The 21,135-nt window shown below is 36.8% G+C and overlaps 1 protein-coding gene across 14 annotated transcripts in view; it reads right to left on the bottom strand.

Moving 5' to 3' along the window:
- LOC120625137 (bromodomain adjacent to zinc finger domain protein 2B-like) overlaps positions 1-21,135 on the bottom strand; it is a 112,792-nt gene that overhangs the window by 43,960 nt on the left and 47,697 nt on the right. For 7 of the 14 annotated variants that reach the window (XM_039892084.1, XM_039892082.1, XM_039892091.1 and 4 more), the window contains exons 3-20: positions 19,342-19,430; positions 11,256-11,420; positions 10,539-10,716; positions 9,182-9,276; positions 8,125-8,265; positions 7,271-7,383; positions 6,799-6,896; positions 6,252-6,269; positions 5,927-6,011; positions 4,845-4,946; positions 3,852-3,969; positions 3,214-3,309; positions 2,870-2,983; positions 2,505-2,582; positions 2,034-2,138; positions 1,549-1,706; positions 998-1,136; positions 358-482 (exon numbers count right to left, since the gene is read on the bottom strand). In XM_039892084.1, the coding sequence (XP_039748018.1) occupies positions 358-482; positions 998-1,136; positions 1,549-1,706; positions 2,034-2,138; positions 2,505-2,582; positions 2,870-2,983; positions 3,214-3,309; positions 3,852-3,969; positions 4,845-4,946; positions 5,927-6,011; positions 6,252-6,269; positions 6,799-6,896; positions 7,271-7,383; positions 8,125-8,265; positions 9,182-9,276; positions 10,539-10,716; positions 11,256-11,420; positions 19,342-19,423 (2,010 nt within the window). In that variant the 5' untranslated portion in view covers positions 19,424-19,430. The remainder of the gene's footprint in view (positions 1-357; positions 483-997; positions 1,137-1,548; positions 1,707-2,033; positions 2,139-2,504; positions 2,583-2,869; positions 2,984-3,213; positions 3,310-3,851; positions 3,970-4,844; positions 4,947-5,926; positions 6,012-6,251; positions 6,270-6,798; positions 6,897-7,270; positions 7,384-8,124; positions 8,266-9,181; positions 9,277-10,538; positions 10,717-11,255; positions 11,421-19,341; positions 19,431-21,135) is intronic. The other 7 variants (XM_039892088.1, XM_039892090.1, XM_039892095.1 and 4 more) reach the window with 5 other exon arrangements.

The raw sequence follows: 21,135 nt of genomic DNA, 5'->3' as shown, positions 1-21,135 counted from the left end.
CGCACTGGTTAAGAAGAATTCTATTCACTCTTGATTTCAAGGTATTTATTTATTGCTGGAGGGATTTACGCAAAGCTGGAGTGTCATTTCAGATATTTTCGAATATAATGGGATGTCAACTATAAAGTAGATTGCATAGTTAGATTTGCATACAAAAAACCGGTACTACTTCGTTTCTTTGTCACAGTTTCCAGATAGAAATCCCATATAAATTGGTTTAGTTTTTCTCCTGGGTATTTTCAATAACTAAAAATAGGGCTGTTTTTTGTTGGAAGGTGTTGAATCCTAAGTTTGTTTACTACTTCCCCTATGAATTTGGATATCTTCATTAGCTAATAGACATAGTATTAAACTCACTGTATGCAATTCATGCGCAGATTTGATCTGTAAGCTTCCATGAGGTTCTGGGGGTGTGTAGGACACGTCGCCTTTAATGTTGCAATTTCGTGATAGCCCTTTGATCACTGTCACCCGTTTCCAACCTGCACCAAAGAAATATACCGAATTTTAGCCTTTAATAAAGATCTACATATTAACATGAGTATCAAATAAATATATAGGAAATAGTATGTATAAAGAAGTAACTTCGGAATGGGAAGAACATTCTCATTCTGTAGCCATGATGTTTTCTTAAGAGAATCGTGAGTAATTTAACCATAAAACATTTTTTATGGTTTTACAATAAGATATCGTTTAACATGAGAATCTTGAGTGTAAAAAGGGATTTAGATACCCCAAAAATAAAAACGGCAAAATAGATGTATTGAATATTCTTCTTTTCACACCTAGCACGACTTGAAATCTCTGTGTCCGAAATTTTTGGGTGTATTTTAATTTTTATTAGTGGACTTACGTCGCGTCGTTACGATTTCAGTTATTGTAAGTAAGAAATAGAATTTCCTTGCAAAGTCCTCAGCATAACATAACCTAAACTCTTACCTTTGTGTCAATGTACTAGGACACCATACTAATATGTTTTTGTTTGTTATATACTTACCAAGCGCAAGTGGCAATCGTAACTGCGAGTCGTTTTGTCGCCTTCCACCATCGCTTGCATCTGAATCTGAGGGGTTGCTGTCTGAAGGACATTCAGAGTCCGTACTCACGGTCTCGCCAAGAAGCGCACGTAATTTGTCCTGTTAGAAAAAAACTTACATTAAAACAATTATGATTATAGATTTAGATTTGAGGGGTCATTTTTAAAGGTATATTGCTCCTCTGGAATCAGTGTCAGTTTTCCTTCCACAACGAAGACGCTATCGACTTTGCGATGCCTAAGATATTTATTTATTTTTAGGTAAAGTGTATTTCAGAACTTTATTAGGGCTCGAAATCGGGGTGGGTTGACTATGTTTGTTTTTTTTTCTCACTTGTCTTACAATGTAGACAATCTAAGTTATCATCATATATTACCTACAGGGCACGGGACTCCTCCCACGGAGTAGTAAGGGGTTAAAGCAGTAGTCCACCACGCTGGCCTAGTGCAGGTTGGTACCTAAGTATCTTAGTTATAAATTAAGCAATTACGACGATTGAATTTACACTTACCAGGTCAGTTTCAGCTAGGAGCTGTTGCGCGAGCGCGGGTCGAAGTCCTAGGGCTCTGCTCTGCGCTAGCAATGACGCTACGGTGTTCTTCTTGGGTTTACTGACCCCGCGTCCAAGGTTTCGAGGTCTGCCTTCTCTCGAGGGCCAGGTGGAAACTGCTGTTAAGAACGTATCCGTCAAGTCCGATTCAGTAGGACAGTGGCTATGCAGACTTGGATCACTATAGTTTGACTAAAACCATAGTAATTCATGTCACATTTCCATCTTTGGAACAAAATAAGGCAAACTTTTTGATATAATAAATTTTGCCTTCGATGGATGGTTTTATTAAGCCACTATCTTAAGCGCGATATAAACGTCAAAATGTATACCGGATTTCATAGAAGCAACATAGATGAGCTTGGAGAAGTAATAATTTCCCACTTACCGAGAGTCTGCCTGGCACTGGGATGTTAATAGGCTGAAGACATAATGGCGCTACTCACATTCACTATCCTCGCTGCCACTAGACTTGGGTCGCGGTGAATCCGCCACATGGGTATTTATTTCTGGGGCTACACGACGAGGCTTTGCGCCCGGTTTGCGTCGAGCTGCAAAAAATCAAAAAGTTAAGGACAGGAATAATAAAAACTTAAAGTATTATACAAAGACTTGAAGCTTAAACTATTATACATTTATAGACTTTCCACTTTTTTATCGGCTTCGTACGCTCAGGTTGCCTTTAAAAGATCACTTTTAGTGATAAGGCCTTTGCACCCTAGCACTAAGTACTATTACTGTTTTCCTTGTATTTTTCCTATTGTGTTGTGTTGTGTTGCAATAAAGTTTTTCTATTCTATTCTATTCTAAAGACCTTATCTATGCCAAGCACCCCTAGGATTATGAAAACAAAAGGTAAAGGTCAGCTGGCATTTACTAATGTCATGTAATGCAGAGCATCACAGAAAAATACTTACATATCCTATCATTGGATGCGCTCAGGGAACTGCTTAGCGATGTCAGGCGCGACAGCGCGTCCGATGCTTGCGCACTCGCTGTAACAAAATACAAGAGACTTATTAAATTATATGTGTAATGAGTATATAGTTAACATTTTTCTTTGCATACTCATTGAGAGTAACGACGCGAAAGTAAAAGTCGACTCGCACTCCTCAACACCGCACCCATTCTTTCCCGTCGGGCGGAGTTAAAAAGTCGTGTAATTAATTCTTGGGACCTGAGAATCGAACTCAGGAGCTCATCTCAGAATCCCAGCATTCCGAGTCTGTTAGTAACATTAGTTAGTAGGGCGTTATCAGCTACAAAGAAAATGTAGACTCACGTGGTGTAGGTTTCAAGGACAGGTTTAGAGGTGCGTCATCGTCCTTTAAGCCAAGATCCATGGGCGTATCTTCCGAACTATTGTTGGACTTCGTGCTCAGGTTTAAACCAGAGTCTGTAACAATTAGAATATCAATACATATTATACGTATCAAATCATAAAGCCGAAGATCGGATGGACCCTCCCAAGCGGTGGTCCCAAGGTGGTCGCATCGTTTTCTTTTATGTTTGGTTATTTTAATTTTTTTTTGTTCTTTTTTTTATATTTTTCACTGTATGTTCTTTTTCTTTTGTTCCATGTCTGACAATAATTGTGGTGAATAAAATGCTATTATCATAATTTACCCGCCGCCGCCGTAGAGCCTGCCAACTGACGTTCCAGCGCCGCTAAACTAACTCCACTTTGACTGGCGATCGTCTGTAAGAGCTCTCGAGATATACCTGTAAATAACAGACGTCTATAGTAAACAAAACATGTCGAGCATTGGGTAGTTCAGAGATCCCCAAACTTTATTTGTCTCGTAGACATAAATCGAATATTTTCGGAGCACACTCTCCCAATTATATCGTGGAGAACACCGATAAGCAAGTGATTTATATCAAGAAATCAGTAGTGTACACTTCATACTTGCATAAAAGAACTGCCTAGCCTAATTTTTATAGAACTCGTATGGTAGCATTTTCTAGTTTATGCCACCTGGAAACTCCACAGTAAAAACGTTTCCGAAGAGAAGCAGGCCACAACGATTCCGATGAGAAGATTATTAATACTTTAAATGCGAAAGTTGGTTTGTTCTTAATCACGCTGCAACGGATTGAGATTTCTTGCATTGATATAGTTTACGGGCCGGAAAATGACATAAGTCACGTTACATCCCGGAAAAATACACAGTTACAACAGGATACAAAGCGCAATTCTTTTGGAACTAAACACATACGCTTTCGGTTTTATTACATTAGTGGTGCGAAGAAGATATAGTTACCCGTGTAATCCGAGATGTTAGGAGGGGGTGTACCGGAAATGGAGTTCGCGCCTCCCCGATCCGGCTTGTTGGGCAATCGGATCACCTCCACAGATGATCGGGAGTTTCCGTATTCATCCTGTAAAAATAATTTCGTTTACGAATCACCACTACGTTAATTTTAAATGAATCTTATTTATTTTATTTATTTATTTATTTTTTTATTACACAAACTACTAAAATTATTAATCTTCGCATCCTGAAACTCACATGAGTTTATTTGGACGCTGCACATTCCTCTAAAATCTTATAAGTTTATCATATATTAACCATTAAATAGCAATACAGTATACAGCAGGTAGTACACTAATAAATCCAGTGTAGGTAATTCTGTACTGCGAGCCATCGCGTCGCTCAGTAGATACGAGCGACCGGTTTGGCGCTGCCCCGAATGCATACGTTATACAGGTGTGTCTTAAGAGGCTGGATTTTAAATTTAGTTTTAATTTATTTATATATTGTAGATTTATTTTTAGTTTTAATTCTGTATTTATTTCATTTACCAGAAACGAAAAACTATTGCGTATTGTTAAAATATCGGACACGTACGAGTAGGACTCGAGCACAAAGGGTTCAGAACCATTATCTAAAAAACAGCAAAAAGGTCATGTCTGTTGTGTTGAAGCCCCCATAAATATCTATTTTGGTTTTTTAGTACAACAGAAATACATTATTTGTGAAAATTTCAATCGTCTATCACGGTGCGTAAGATACAGCCTGGTGACAGACAGACAGATGGACAGTGGAGTCATAGTTTTAGGGTCCCGTTTTACCCTTTCGGTACGGAACCTTTAAAAGGCGCTAATATTAGGCGTTTTTGAAAAATTGTGTACCACTGATTTTATTCTACCAAGTTTCTAGCACAATAGCTGCAAACTTCAACACAATGGCTTTAATCAAATAGATATATATAATTTAATAAAATCTAATAAAAATATATTAAAATCTACTCACCACTTTCTGCCGTTTCGTGGGGGCGGGCGGATGCACCGACACGTGTGGGGGATCTAATGATATCGTCTTTTTGCGTCCGCGATTCGTGGTACCGGGTGCAGACTGTAACGAAGTTTATTAATTAGGAAAACATTTTTTTTGGCGTTCTTTTCGCCATAGATTGTGTCTAACTTGTACCTTGTTGGTGGTATTATTTGTGCCGAATAACCAATATTTTATTTATTTAAAATGAAACTTTCCACCACCCCATGAGACAGCGTAGCGAAAAGTTTTTGTAGCGATCTCCACATTACAGAACTAGATGGCGCTACAAAAATCCTGCATCGTCTCTTCGTCATCTTATTGGTTATTATTTTAAAGTTTGCTATTACGATGTTAGTTAAATTCAGTGTAAGAATAAAGCGAGTCAAATCTAAAGGTGTTCTTATTGCACGATACCTGAAAATTGCCCACACGATGTCGGACGGATCAAGTCAAAATCCGCCCGATCTTACATATGTATGTTTGACAGAAAGGTAGAAGAGAATACTTTCCAAAATATTTCTACTCCACTTGTAGTAGTCAGCCCTTGATTGCAATCTCATCTGCTGGTAAGTGCAGTGCTTTCTAAACGGAATCGTACCGGAACGCTAAATCAGGTGTTGGAAAATACCGTTTTGTAGAATCGAATCATTACTCCTACACAGAGTTCAGAAAATTCAGAACCCATAATTTCGTTCCCAGGCCTGAGATGAGTAGCTTAATCACGGCCGAACCTATCCATCAGAAGGACCCACAGACCAGAGAAATAACTCCTTATTGTGGGACATTGTGATGATGATTAAAGTTTTATTTAATTTTTATCATTAAAAACTATTATCTTAATAAAAGCAAAAAAAACTGTTTGGTTATTTTAAGAATTTTAAAAACCGATTTTCATTAATTGTTTTAAGTTGTGACAGTACATATAAGTTTCACTCCCAAGAGTAAAACTTATATGTATTGTGTAATGATCATTACACGAAAGGCAATTCCGCGCGAGTCGAGGCGAGCGAGTTAAGGGGGAAGTGTAACGATCAATATGTAAAATAATATAACCTCACCTTAGGCCCTGCTAATGAGGAAGTATACTTGATGATCTCGGTGTCGGGAGGCAGTCTCACCCCTCCCAACACTGACGACGGATCACTGAAAAACAATAACATTATCACATTACAATGGTGGTAGGTACATCAGTTTAACATAATCCTTAAATTGAATCACACAAAAATAGTAGTACTACTACTACTTTTTATCTTAATTTGTGTTTCTAAGTAAATAAGACCATACCAGGCAAAGTGTGATCAGAATTGAGTAGAATCCAGAGATAATTGGCACGAATTTAATGTGCGTCATGGGCAATTTAAAAAAATAGCTTTGAAAACTCACCCTCCTTCCAATGCAGCACTAACAAAAGAAATGAATATATAAATTAAATATAACCTTAATGCCGCGGTACCCGGATTCGAATCCCAGGTTGGATCAAAGATTTGTCAGATTTGTCAGTTCAGTTTTAAAAAAGCCCGGCGTGACATAGTCGTTAGGATCCACCCCCCTGCCTACCCTAGTCCCAAATCCACCAAACCGCATTGTAGCAACCTGCTTGCATACTATGACAGAGGAAGCCTGTGCAGTAGTATGTTAATAGGTGAATGATGATACTGGGAATAAAGAAAAGCTTACCTAATACAGTAGAGTCAACCAAACCAGATAAATATTGTAAACTCGCAGACTGGAAACTTATTATCCCCATCCCTTTCTGTCTCATAAAATAACAAACAATGTGTGCAATGAACAATAAATTTGATTTGCTACAAGTCAAATTGTATTTATTTGCAAATTAAACTAATTGTTCATGGTATATTATGGACTTACTAAAGTGTTCACATTGTTTATCTTGTCTCATTGGTCTTATTTTAGTGTGAGAATAATATACCTTAGTATAGTATGCGGCAACCCTGTTAGTGCATCTATTCCACTGCGCCTGTCTTTCTCTGAACCACCCACTCCAAATGGGTATAGGGATGACATGTTCTGGAAAAAAAGGTAAGTTTATATTGTTTTCACTTTACATTACTGACATAATTATTGTTAATTATTTTGAAACCAATTTCAAGAAAGGAGAAGTTTCATTTTGACTTGATTTTGGCTAAATATTCTATATCTACCACATAACTCGGTATTTTATACTTCTTATGGGGACATATTTATTTTCAGCATTCCAGTTCTTAGTTGGGTTTCAGTTTTAGAACTTTTATTTAATGGGTTACATTTACTGCAACTTAGGGAACAGTACAAGTGTTGTCAAAATAGATTGATTAGTTTTTGATATCATCCATTATATACAAACATACAAAATGTCAAATCTTTCCTCTATATAATATTAATATAGCCAAAAATCTATTCACCTTTCCCTTTGCTGCAGCCAAAGCGGCGTGATACGCTGAATGTGCTGCATGTAACATTAGATCGCCCCGCGATACATCGCGCTCTTTCTCCTTTGACGAAGATGAACTCTTTCCTGTAACAGACATTTATAATTTAAAGCATTGCCCTGAAAGTAACAAGGTTGTAAATATAGCAATCTATCTATAGACAATTTTTCTTATTTATATTTTAATTTAAACAATCTTTTTGTTACTTAGGAAGAGAGTAAAATATCGCGTAGTATGCAATTCGACCCTTCAATATCTTTTGCTCTCTATCCATCCTTAATCTCTCCTACCCCTAATAGTTTCAAATACAAAGCTTAATTTTAGCAAAGAGTAAGAAGAGTGCTGGTAGTTACATGATTCCTTTTACAAAATCCTTATATTCAGTTTTGGAACTACTCTTTCTTGTAATGGTCCAGACCATGGCATGGGGTGGACAAAATATATTAAAGGTTACTTTCGATTGAGCAGCTAAATCAACATCAGGTATTTACTCTTGAAAGCTTCTGCTTGCCTGGTATTGTTAATCTTTCCAAGATTTGTCTGTTAGGTTTCCAGGCATATAGTTATCCAAAACGAAATCTTCTCAAAGTTATCAGGCCGAGTTTAAAATGTTTGTTTACTAATATGAAAAAATGTAATAATAATTGAAAGTACATTTTAACATATTGGGTAATGAACTTTGTAAGATTCTGATTGCCTGGTATTGTTTATATTTTCACAGATCTTTCATAGGTTTCAGGCAGAGAGGTCTATATTGGTTATACCCAAACAATTTAGATCTTACGCAGAATAATTGTAACTAGGCGCGGCCGAAGCCTTACACTTACTAGGTGGAGGAGGTTGCGGTTGCTTGCTGGGCTTGGAGTGTAGTGGTTGCTGAGCAAGGTTGTTCAGGGAAGCCAAACTGGAGAGAGATTGTGAGGGCATTGTTGATGGAGAAGACGTTTTCGGGAAACCATATGTGGACCCTGTGAAAAGTAATATTACAAATTAATAATACATACTGCAACAACATACTTTAGCAGTTTCCTCTGATGATTGATAACCTTAAAAAACATCTAAGAACATTGCCCTGTAACAATACTTGTGTAAAAAATCACCTAATAATCTATATGGTAATGTTATTATTATTGTCTTAACTAATATAATTCTCAATTTATTTTTGTCCGACAAATAAATCTAAACTGTCACACCGCGCTTCTACGATGCTGTTGCCGTTTTAAAGATTATATCACATGATAACCAGACCGACGGAACGTTAAGGTGCTCTCCAAGGTATGGGGATCACAGACACCAATTTTCCTTACTCTGGTCTGGTGATTTATGACAGCCAATAAGATAGCATTGTAATTGTCACATTGTCATTGTCATATAACGAAAATCTAAGTCTAAATCTAAGTCTAATCTAAGTAGTAAATCTCTAGTGTCTAAAACTGCATATATTTATACATCATTATTACAATACAAAGAATTTTATATAATAATGACCATAAGTTCTAGGTCAAAATAAAGCGTTGCCCAGAAAAGAATTTCGCTCGAGTGTTCCATTTTTAAAGATGATTATTCATTGGATTTGAGGTTTATCAATTTGGCCTGAGATCAAAAGGCTTGAAAGCAATTTCCAAATAATAACAGTATCGTCTTTTCGGTTTTGTTCAAAGCAAAAGGTATTGAGAACGTTTTAACAAACCGCTATTCTGGTCTAACAGTGTGGTGGGGTCATACAAAAATCCTGTGGATCCCTACCACACTCTTAGAGCACCACACTCTTTAGTGTAACACTCACACAAGCAAACCGCTTACTAATCAGTAAATGGATTTCGTTTTCCTGACTGTTTACATTTTCCAAACATTAAAGGGACATAGGGTAAGTTATTTATTTACCCCAATCAGCCATGTTGGGTTGTGAACTGGACGTACTGGTGGACGGGCTCTTCTCCTTCGCGGACACGCTTGAGTTACTGCTACGATTCGACCTGCTGAATAAGAAGATCCATCAGTACCTTTAGTTTAAGATATACATGCACGCTAAAGTGCGTACCTCTTTCAGGTATCGGAACATTGAACCAACAATAGCTTTAAAGTCGCAAATTGTATATTACAGATTTTACCTCTCTGTAAAACTTACTGACTGAATAATTTTGGACAAATATGAGTATTAAACCAATGAAGATAAGCTCCATTGATTTGAAACTCGAAACTAACGGTATAGGCATTCAATATACGTGATCAGCTAAGAACTAAGTTTGAGTTAAATGCTCAAGTTGTGGAAGCGCCGGGGTAACACCTTTCACTTAAGGACTGATCGATGCACGAAATTTGCTTGCTGCATTTATTTTTATTAGCCACAGATAAAACTACGGTCGATTGGCGAAGTGGGCAGCGACTGCTTTCTGAGTCCAAAGCCGTGAGTTCGTTTCCCACAACTGGAAAATGTTTGAATGATAATATGAATGTTTTTCAGTTTATGGTTGTTTAGAGGTATATTATAAGTATGTATATATATTAATAAGTATTCATTAAAATATATATGTCATCTTAGTACCCATAACACAAGCTACGCTTACTTTGGAGCTAGATGGCGATGTGTGTATTGTCGTAATATATTTATTTATTTATTTACAAAAATATGTAATCTTAATATACCAAAATACAATAAGAGTAACAGAATATCTTATTTTAAGTAAGGTTATAAGTCAATTTACATGCAACATTTAAGAGAAGTGGGTATATATAAATTTTACTTCCGATATACTTAAGTTTTATTGTGTTAGTGTACCATGATCACCCCCAGTCAATTAATGATTCACTCTCATAGAGATTGGAGGGTGGACAAATCGGAAGCACCACGATTCTTCAGTAGGGGTCAGCGAGCTACTCTCTTCTATCACTCGTTCTACACAGTCAAGATCTTACAAGAGTGTTCAGCATCATCAACATCTCTTGTAACGAAATAGCGGTTCGACGCAATTTCGTCCGCTTAAGATTTCTGATAAAAAAAATCTCCCCACCCATATTTTCATCCACTACTCTACATATTATATATACCCCAAGTCGCAAAGTCACACGTCAACTCCGTCGTAGCGCGATTTCAATTAGCCAACAACCGTCCTCAAGTTTTAAAATGTTCGATAGGGCTATCAAATGCAAACAAGATTTTTAAATCAATTCGTAATTCCAGACATTAATGGAAGATTCAATAGAACAAGAAAGCTTTATTATTCATATAGATTCCGTTTACCTATCATTTCTACTGGACTGCTTAACAGGTTTGGAAGGTTGCTTCATGCTGGAACCCGACAGTGCCGAAAGGGCGGCATAAGGGTCTCCGAGGTGAGGGAAGTTGAGCCCTGATGCCTGCAGCCTCGCGAGGTAGTCCTGAGCGGCAAGGTGGGATGCCATCGACCACCATGCCGCGCCTGTGGGTTAGTTACAATCATTTAGTATATCAATCATTAGGAATAAGAAAATCACTATTGTTTCATTATAGCCGAATTCAGAAATTATAAATTTTTCTGGCGCCTACAAACCCGAGACCGCCGACTTATCAGCCGCCGAAGTAATTGATGAATTCTGAATTGTCGCTGGACTGGTCTAGTGGAAGGCTTTTGACTTGCCTTGGCTAGTGGCCGTGGTGGTGACAACTACATGCCGTTTCTAAATATTGGCATTAAGCAATTAAGCAGGAGAATCTGTATTTTGTTATTTACAATTTCTTTAATCTTTATACTCCACACCAAACAGATCTTCGGCAATGTAAGTCTCGCTCCGAAACCGGAGCATCCTCTGGAGATGTTGACTCTACAATGAATAATTGTTAAAAACTATAAAAAATCATTTGGAAAATAGATAAAAGAACGACACATTTTTTTCGCCGTGAAGAAAAATGTCCCCTGCCGCCGTGCAGGTGAGAATGCTGTCAAGGGCTAACTTGTAGTTAAAAGTAGAGGGTACTCACTGGCAGCGGGGTGGAGTCCAAGCGAGGCGGCCTGGTTGGCTGCCACGCCGAGCGTGGTGGGCGGTGGGTAGCGAGAACCAAAGCCGAACAGCGCTGCCTGGGCCTGCGCCTGCGCTTGCGCCTGGGCCGCCGCGCCACCACCAGCTCCATCGCGCCCCCAGTACGCTGAAAATGACAAGTGAAAGTCAGCTCGAGTTTTAAGTAGTACAGAACTCGCCCGTAGAAGTATCACTGTCATGATTATTTTTGCCACCAAGTAGCATTCATTTGTTTCGGCGGGATGCGAGGTCGATGGATACAGAGCGACACTTGCAGGTCATATTCCTTGTCTATGAAATGTTGCTCTGTGTAGGTACACGCGATGGTTTTCGCTTAGCATCATGTGGACCATCTGCTTGGTCCGTCAATCTATACTAATATTATAAAGAGGGATGTTTTTGTTGTTCGCTTGTTTTTTTGTACCGAACAAGCTCCGAAAGTACTGGACCGATTGTAACCATTTCTTCATCAAAATAAAGCTAAATTATCTCGAAGTAACACAGACTATAATTAACCTTTAAAAGTTGGAGATCCTTAAAAAAAATGTAATAATGTAACCCAAAGTAACAAAGTTTTGCCTCTAAAATTCATTAGATACTTCGCGTGGGCTTAGAAAATTGGTGATACATAAAAAATATGTAGTACATGATTAGAGTGATCATTATTACGTACAAAAAAAAATTATATAGTTTAATTATGAAGGATAATTATACAGTAGTAAAAACCATTAATGGGGCAGTGATAGACCAGTGGGTAGGACTTCGACTTCATTATCGGGGGGGCGAGTTCGAATCCCAGCACGCACCTCTAACTTTTCTTAGTTATGTGCGTTTTAAGCGATTAAAAAATCACTTGCTTCAACATTGTGAGGAAACCTGCATGCCTGAGAGTTTTCCATAATGTTCTCAAAGATGTGTGGAGTCTACCAGTCCGTACTGGGCCAGCTTGGTGGACTACGTGTACCTTTACCCCTTCCCATTGTGGGAAGAGACCCGTGCCGGCCTCCCTCCCTCCTCAAGTGGGGGCCGGTAATGGGTTGGTATGATGATTGAAGATGACGATGACAATGCTTTTTAATTTATTTTTATCAGACGTTTAGTTTTGATGATAGATATGATAAGTTTGAAAATAACAAGGAGTACACCTAGCAAAAACAGTTGTTTTTAATCTTTTTCAGGAATAATAAGTCAAATTCAAATTATTGTATTTAAATTTGAATAATAATAAACATTTCAGCGTATAATAATTATATAAGTAAAATAAATTAAAAGCAAATACTAACGGAATGCTTTATCCGCGTACGTCGGCTTAATGGTCCACAAATGAAAACTATAAAACTAGTCTTTAGTTGATCTAAAAAAAAAGTTAACGAAACCATATACCTATTTATATATATAATATATAACTCAATCTGCTGGACCGGTTTGAATAATTTATATCTTGTAATATAGTTAGACGACTTCAGGCGGCTGGCAGCCGCTGGAAACAAGCGGCCCGGGACCGTTGATTTTGGAACTCCCTACAAAAGGCCTATCCAGTCCAGTAGATAGATAGAATCGATTGAATTGCTGATGATGGTTAAACTGTAGAGTTTGCTAATGCGACGTCGGAAAATCGAATTAAATTATTAAAAAGGCGGACACAAAAACTGGTTCTAAAGAGTGATGTCATAATAACCCAGACCTCGCCACTAACCCCGTCCCCCAATAAACTTGACCTAGATATTGAGCCAGACCCAAACCAAATAGGAACCGGGGCAACGATGTTAGCTATAACTGGGTTACCGGGCTATGCTCGTAGGTACTTAACGGGTCCACCACTAGCTTTTGCACGTTATTTTGTACGTGTTTTTGTTTCGGTGGTACGTGTTTTGGATGTCTGTCTCCAGTGCGTTTTGCATCGAAAATTTTGTTGTCGGAGAAAACTCAAAATGTTTATCTTCTCCCACAGTTTTATCCACTCTCCAAGCATGGTCGCACGGGTGGTAATAATATATGTGTAACACCAATCGGGGGTAAACTTCTCCTTTTTTCCCTTTTGCCTTTCTTTGGCACGTGTTACATTTTAGCGCTAGTCTATGGATATAATGGGGGAACTGAAGACTGCATAAAAAGAAAAAAGAAATACTTTTGGAGACTGACACCGTGGAGACAAACTTGGTACTTTTATCCCGGTTAAATAAATGTATGCGAGGGCGAGTATATCTGTTTGTTTGTTACATATACATTATTACATTAGTTAAACAATTGAAAATACATAAGAAATGGAAAATTTATTGTAGGCAATCTGATTACATATTGTTTTCTCATCTACGGCTTGAATTCAAAATCTTGGAAGCTTCATGTTATAGTTCGTTTATTCAGCGTACAGAAGGTAATATTTCTTTAAACTCAAAATGCTTTTGGTCATTCTTACAGTCAAAATATCACGTTAATAGAATACCTGATAGTCTATATCTAGATAATGAAAATGCATATGATGGGCAACGAATAGCGGATCTTTTCAATAATTTTTTTGAATCGGTCTTCGAAAACCATTCGAATGCTATTTCGAACATCAACATTTTTAACTCTTCACAAGCACTTATTGGAAACGTAAACATAAATACTGAAATAGTTGAAAAGTACTTATCAGGTCTTGATTCGACTAAAGGCAGTGGCCCTGATGGTCTTCATCCCTTATTCCTTAAAAAATGTAGCAAACAATTGTCTAAGCCCATAACTCTTTTGTTCCAGAGATCTCTGAATTCAGGAGTAATGCCAAACACTTGGAAACGTTCTATCGTTGTTCCTATCCATAAAAATGGAGATAAACACAACATACGTAATTATCGCGGTATATCCAAATTATCAGTCATTCCTAAACTCTTCAAAAAGATTATAATATATGACACGTTATTCCCAGCAGTACGACCATTATTGACGCCCTTTCAACATGGGTTTATAAATAAACGCTCTACGGAAACCAATCTATGCCAACTTCTTGATGTCACTTTAGAGGCAATGGACAATGGTTTCCAGGTTGATGCCGTGTACACCGATTACTCGAAGGCTTTTGATAAAATATCCCACGATATCTTAATTAGGAAGCTAGAGGCAATCGGTATACATGGTGACCTCCTGAGATGGCTCACATCATATCTCCGTGAACGTACTCAAGCAGTTGCTGTCAAGGGATATACTGCTACTTTTGTACCAATTGCATCTGGAGTACCTCAGGGTTCTCACCTCGGGCCTTTACTTTTTAACATTTTTATCAACGATGTTGTAAATTGTATCAAAAAGTCGAACTTACTTTTATATGCTGACGACACAAAAATCTTTAATATAATTAAAACAGAAAAAGACTGTCAAGATTTGCAGAATGACTTAGACCATGTCAGTCAATACTGTATAAAAAACGGTTTAACTTTGAATGTTGATAAATGTTGTTTCATTACCTTTACGAGGAAAAAGAAAATTATACCTTACAGTTATAATTTACTCGGTACAAAATTACGTAGAGTAGATGAGGTAAGAGACCTGGGAGTCCAGTTGGATAGTTGATTATCGTTTGAACCTCATCTGAATATTATTCGTAATAAAGCTTATAGAATGCTTGGTTTTGTTTTGCGTCAGACCATTGATTTTAAGAACCCAAATACACTCATTTTACTTTTCAACTCACTCGTAAGATCCCACCTAGAACATGCTTCCATTGCTTGGAATCCGCATTACGCCATTCACGTGGATATGATAGAGAGCATTCAGCGTAAATTTTTTAAGTGTGTTAGTAAAAGATTTAATTCCTTTGACCCTACAAAATTAAACTCTTTACAACTTAGAAGAGAACACAAAGATCAGATTTTTTTGTACAAAATAATAAACGGCCTAATCGATTGCCAATATCTGACAAATAAAATAAAATTTTGTGTTCCCAAATCCGACAAACGTACTAATCGTAAAATGAATACGTACCTTCTCCCACGTGCTAAGACCAATTATAGCCGGAACAGATTTATTATAAGAATATGTGATATTTACAATAATAAGTATCAACATATAGACCAATTTTATTATAAGTATGGAAAGTTTGTATCTGCTATCAAAAAATGCACTTGAATGTGTGTTTTTTCTTAGATTAACTTTTTGTAAATGAGCAATCATTTTTGCGTTATTAACTTATTGTAACTAGTATTACTTAGTATAAGTTACTTATATATAATTAAACCAAACTCCCGTATCATTATGATAATTTTAATTAATAGTGGAAACTTTATTGGCTTGTGTAAGATCTATAATTAAGTTTATCCATTGTAAAAATTTATTTATAGCTGTTTGTTTACCAAATATATAAAAAAAAAAAAAAAAAAAAAAAATATATATATACAGGATGTTTGGTGCATCGTGTGCCAAATCGAATCTGATGATTGGAGGGGTCTTTGGCTATCTCTTCAGCCCTCGTAAAAAAATCTTGCTCAAACGGTTTTTTTTATACTGATTTTAAATTGTTTTTTTAAAAATTGTAAAAATTCTACATTTAAATTTTAATAAAAAATAAAGTTGTTAAGTATTAATTAATTTTCTTTTTAATCTTTAATTTGTAACGTTTTACGCTTCTTTTGAAACTAGAATTACACGCCAGCAACATCTAGTTTTTGTTTTACAGCCCCGCAAAGTTTTTTTTACGTAAAAAAATAAGCTTGAACGTCAACTTTCGGTTTTAATAAAAAAAAAACTAAAAGTGATCATGTTCTTCCAATTTTTTTAAAACATCTCTGGACTGTCCCCTTTCTAATGGTGTGCAATATGCCATGAAAAGTAATTAGTAACATCACTAATTTTCAAATTTTCTAAACTTGGTCGCAATTTTCTAATATTCAACAGGTGAAAGAAAAACAAGGGTTTGCGTAAATAACACTCACAATTCACAAGGCAGATGACATTTTCTGTCTCTTTCATAAAGTTATACGCCCGTTGTTCGTTTAAACAGGCAAAAATAGTTTTTTCACTCTAGTGAAGCGAAATCTATCTTCTATTCCTTTCTTGCATAGTGCAAACCTGTTTGAACCAATCGCGAACGGGCCCCGCGTCGCGTCGACACGGCGGCCATCTTATTTTTTAGTCGAGACATCACTGCCTCTGCTGCCTAACGTGTGTGCTAGCTTACTGTACTCCACGATTCTTTTATTTAGTTTTCGTTAAGTTTTGTTGTTTTTTGTTACGTTTTATTTACTTTTGGTGTTATTGTTAAACTTTGTTGACTTTTTTGTTGTTGCAATGACGACATACTCTAACGAGGAATATGCGGACATCATAATGGTTTATGGTGCAGCCCGTGGTGTCGCTCGTGCAGCGCAACGACTTTACCAGGAACGCTTTCCTGGTCGACGATTACCTGGCCGCAGAGTCTTCCAAGACACATACCGACGTTTACGCGAGACTGGGAGTGTCAATTTTCATGAACCAAGGGGACATGTTGTGCGACATAATGTTGAAGTGGACGAGAGAATACTGGCACTTTTTGAGGAAGACGACACAAGAAGCATTAGATATGTGGCGGCACAACTTGATATTTCAATATGGAAAGTGTGGAAAGTCCTTCGACAAAACGAAAAATATCCATTCCACGAGACTCCGGTTCAAGGTACGTAATTTAAAACCTTTGTTTGACGTTGCCTTTGTTTAGCAGGTATCCATAATCTTCTAGTGCAATTAATTACTGCTCAAGGGGAATTAAAAAGATTTTTGGTTGTTGCAGGTCTTGAGGGTGGCGACTTTGACAGACGAATGCACTTTTGTCGGTTTTTGTTACACACAGATGTGGATAATCCTGATTTTTTAAAAAGAATACTGTGGACTGACGAATCCAAATTTACCAGAGAAGGGATTCTTAACTTGCACAATTTACACCATTGGGCACCGAAACGGCAAAACCCACATGCCAAAAGACAGCAATCTTTTCAAAGACGGTTTAGTGTGAACGTTTGGGCAGGAGTGATTGGGAATCAGGTAATTGGACCGCACTACCTGCCTGATAACTTAAATGGCGATAATTATTTAGAGTTCCTGCAAAATGATCTGCCGGAATTATTGGCCGAGGTGCCCGTGTTTAATGAAGATGTGCCCATAGTATTTCAAAATGACGGCTGTCCCGCGCATTGGCGTTTAACTGTGAGGGAATACCTCGATAATGTGTTCCCCAATTCGTGGATTGGGCGCGATGGGCCTATTGCATGGCCTCCACGTTCCCCAGACTTAACTCCGTTAGATTTTTATGTCTGGGGACGTGCCAAAGAGCTAGTATACGCCACAGAAGTCCCAACGAGGGAGGTACTAATACAACGCATAGAAGCGGCCTTCGGTACAATTAAGAACGAAATACGGCTTCGGACTACAACTGTAACAATACGTCAAAGATGTCGGGCCTGCATTCGAAACAGGGGTGAACAATTTGAGCAGAATTTGTAAAAATTATGAAATAAATGTTTCAAATGCAATGTATTATTTTTATTTCAAGTAAAACCTACGAAATTTAAAAATTTTACCTGCTTGTGAGTTTTATTTACGCAAAAACTTGTTTTTCTTTCATCTGTTGAATATTAGAAAATTGTGACTAAGTTTAGAAAATTTGAAAATTAGTGATGTTACTAATTACTTTTCATGGCATATTGCACACCATTAGAAAGGGGACAGTCCAGAGATGTTTTAAAAAAATTGGAAGAACATGATCACTTTTAGTTTTTTTTTTATTAAAACCGAAAGTTGACGTTCAAGCTTATTTTTTTACGTAAAAAAAACTTTGCGGGGCTGTAAAACAAAAACTAGATGTTGCTGGCGTGTAATTCTAGTTTCAAAAGAAGCGTAAAACGTTACAAATTAAAGATTAAAAAGAAAATTAATTAATACTTAACAACTTTATTTTTTATTAAAATTTAAATGTAGAATTTTTACAATTTTTAAAAAAACAATTTAAAATCAGTATAAAAAAAACCGTTTGAGCAAGATTTTTTTACGAGGGCTGAAGAGATAGCCAAAGACCCCTCCAATCATCAGATTCGATTTGGCACACGATGCACCAAACATCCGGTATATTTAGCTCAATTACTGCACGGATTTTGACAAAATTGACATTTTGACCAAATAAATAACTTGCATCTTGGAGGAAAAATTTTATTCCAGAAAAGCACCAGGGAACAGACTTTTTAAAGCTAGCTTTTGTTATCTATGCTTTAAAAGCTAATCCGATCTGGATGTTAAATTACAAGGAGAAAAATATACCCCATAATTTTTCATTTTACGGGAAATTAACAAGTAACTTTAACACCGAAAGAAAACGCGGACGATGTAGCGGGCAATAACTAGTTTGTTGTTGAATAAGATATAAATTTTACAATTTATATCTTATTCAACGAACATTTTTCAAGTAGCTCAGCTGAATCATAATCATTCAATATATTGGTGTTACGTACAGTCAAGTCAAATGCAAATATTATTTTTGTTTGCGATATACGATAGACGCGAGGTCAATAACCTCAAATAGTTTCATAGTGTAATCCGAATCGGTATACTTATTCCTTATTCCCTTGCAATAGGATCCCTATTACAAAAACTATATATATTTGGTTAGATTTGCCTTTTCAATTAATAAAAATATACTTTTGAAGACATCACTGCCTTAATTTCATGTTCCATGAGTCACATGATCTCGCAACATTTTATTTAAAAATGTGTTTGGTAAGCTAAAACTTTCTTTTCTTTTCTTTTATTTAAAGGTGTCCATATGTCAATTTTCAGAACTCTAGCGCCATATTGCGGAAGACTCATACAAACTTCCATCGCCTACTTCAAGGGGTTGGGGGATAAAAGTAACAAGATTTAAATTATTTTGTGCCTAGATTGGGGTTACTGACAAAGACGTACTGCCAAGCGACTTAGATTTCCGATACGATGCCACTCATAAACTGATTAGGGGTACAGGTTTAACATAACTGCCATACCCCATACAGGTGAGAGTGCATTGAAGTAGTGGGATAAAAAAAAAACAAAAATTATCAATCATCACACACCTCCGAAGAGTCCAGACGGGTCGAGCAGTCCGTCAGTCGGCTGCTTGGCTGCCGCGTCACCCTCTCCGTTCTCCTTGTCCATACCACACCTGGAACACAAATAATTTCAGCTTAACTACCATTGTTACTAGAAAAGGGCAATTTTATTTATATAAATAGCTCTTTTTAATCAAAATTCAATGTCAAATGCTCTCAGACCCAAATACCTAAACTTTATTACTATCTTTCAGTCTTACTGCTGTTCTAAATGTGTCAGTTTGGATGGATGTTTGTTATCCAAACCTCTTGAATGTCTCTTTCTAAAGAAAGAGGATTGGATGAAAATGTCTCTTTCTTTAGAAAGAGGCATTCAAGAGTTTTCTCCACCGGGAAAACAAAATGTCTATCTTCTCCGACTGTTTAATATAATACTCTAGCGTGGGAACTCGGGTGGAAATAATATCCGTGGGTAATCTTCTGCTTTGGCCTATTGCCGTGATTTAGAACGTGGGGGAGTAAATTTTGTTCCTTGTCTGTTAACTATCGGGGGATACCATTGTTGTCTCTGCTATTTTGCCTATGCTAGCAGTGTTGAATGGCTGGATAACTCAGGCTAAAAATTGTAAAAATTGAGATAGGTTATAGTTTGGAATAGCATATAAGCTATTTTTATATAGGGATAACTAATGATTCCGATAACATGTGAAATTATTGATAAAACTTCCTTATGAATAAGTTACGCAGTATTTTATCACGTTCTGACATTTCAAAGTGTATGTCCGTGGAAATGTTACAAAACATTGCGTTACTATTCAGACGGTACGCCACGTTTATGAATAAGATGATCGCTTTAGACACATAAATTCAAAGTACTATATGATGTATCCGAGTGGGATCACTCGACCGAGTGACCTGAAAAGCCCTTGAAAAGCTTTAAATGCGTTTTTTAAATCAACACTCAAAGGGTTCAACCCTTTGAGTGTTGATTAAAAAAAAGTAAAAAGAATAGGATAGGAAAATTTTACGTTATAAAATTTCTATCGGACGCAGTACATACTCAATTGCGTCCTAGTTACTGAAAAATAGATACTAACTTTAGATAGTGAGTGAAAGTCTAGTTGGCAGCACCTACTCATGGTACAAAACATTTGTTTCACAAACAAACTAACACACAAACGAAGTTTCAGTTAAAAAATGCGCTGTAACAACCATAACATCAGCTGTGTTTACATTAGGTCAGACATGCCCGTGTCATGACATTACAATAACGTTGGGTTGTAATTATTTTTTTAATATAACTTGACATTATTTTTACCTCAAGTGATTACGTTGCAGGCTAAAGCACGACCTAAAATGGTACGTGGCCGCTTCGTGCACTTTTCCATTTCCTCTTTTTGTATGCAATTTTTAGTTTTCCTAATTAAATTTAAAAAACATTACTTTGCAGTTCTTTGCTTAATCGAGAATATTTCCCATTCAGAAAATTTAGTCAGAAATAATATGACCTAAAATAACGTATCTTAATTTTGTTTGATGAAATTCAGAGATTGAATAATAATAATTAATGCAATATGTTTATAATGTTTGAACATCATTTTGAAATACTCAGTATCTTAAATGTATTGTATTACACTTCCCTTATTGGTGTAAAATTAACTCTATCATTTCGTGTTATTTTATATAGTATGAGTTATTTCTAGCATTTTGTAACTGAATGTTTCATGACGCCACGACGTTTTTATATCGATCGCTCGGGTAGAGGGCGTGCGTGGGATGTATATGAACAGATTGGTGCAGGTCGTGCTACACACTATG

This window comes from Pararge aegeria, chromosome 7, assembly GCF_905163445.1.
Source record: "Pararge aegeria chromosome 7, ilParAegt1.1, whole genome shotgun sequence".
Classification (NCBI taxonomy): Eukaryota; Metazoa; Arthropoda; class Insecta; order Lepidoptera; family Nymphalidae; genus Pararge; species Pararge aegeria.
This window is presented reverse-complemented; position numbering and strand designations above follow the sequence as displayed.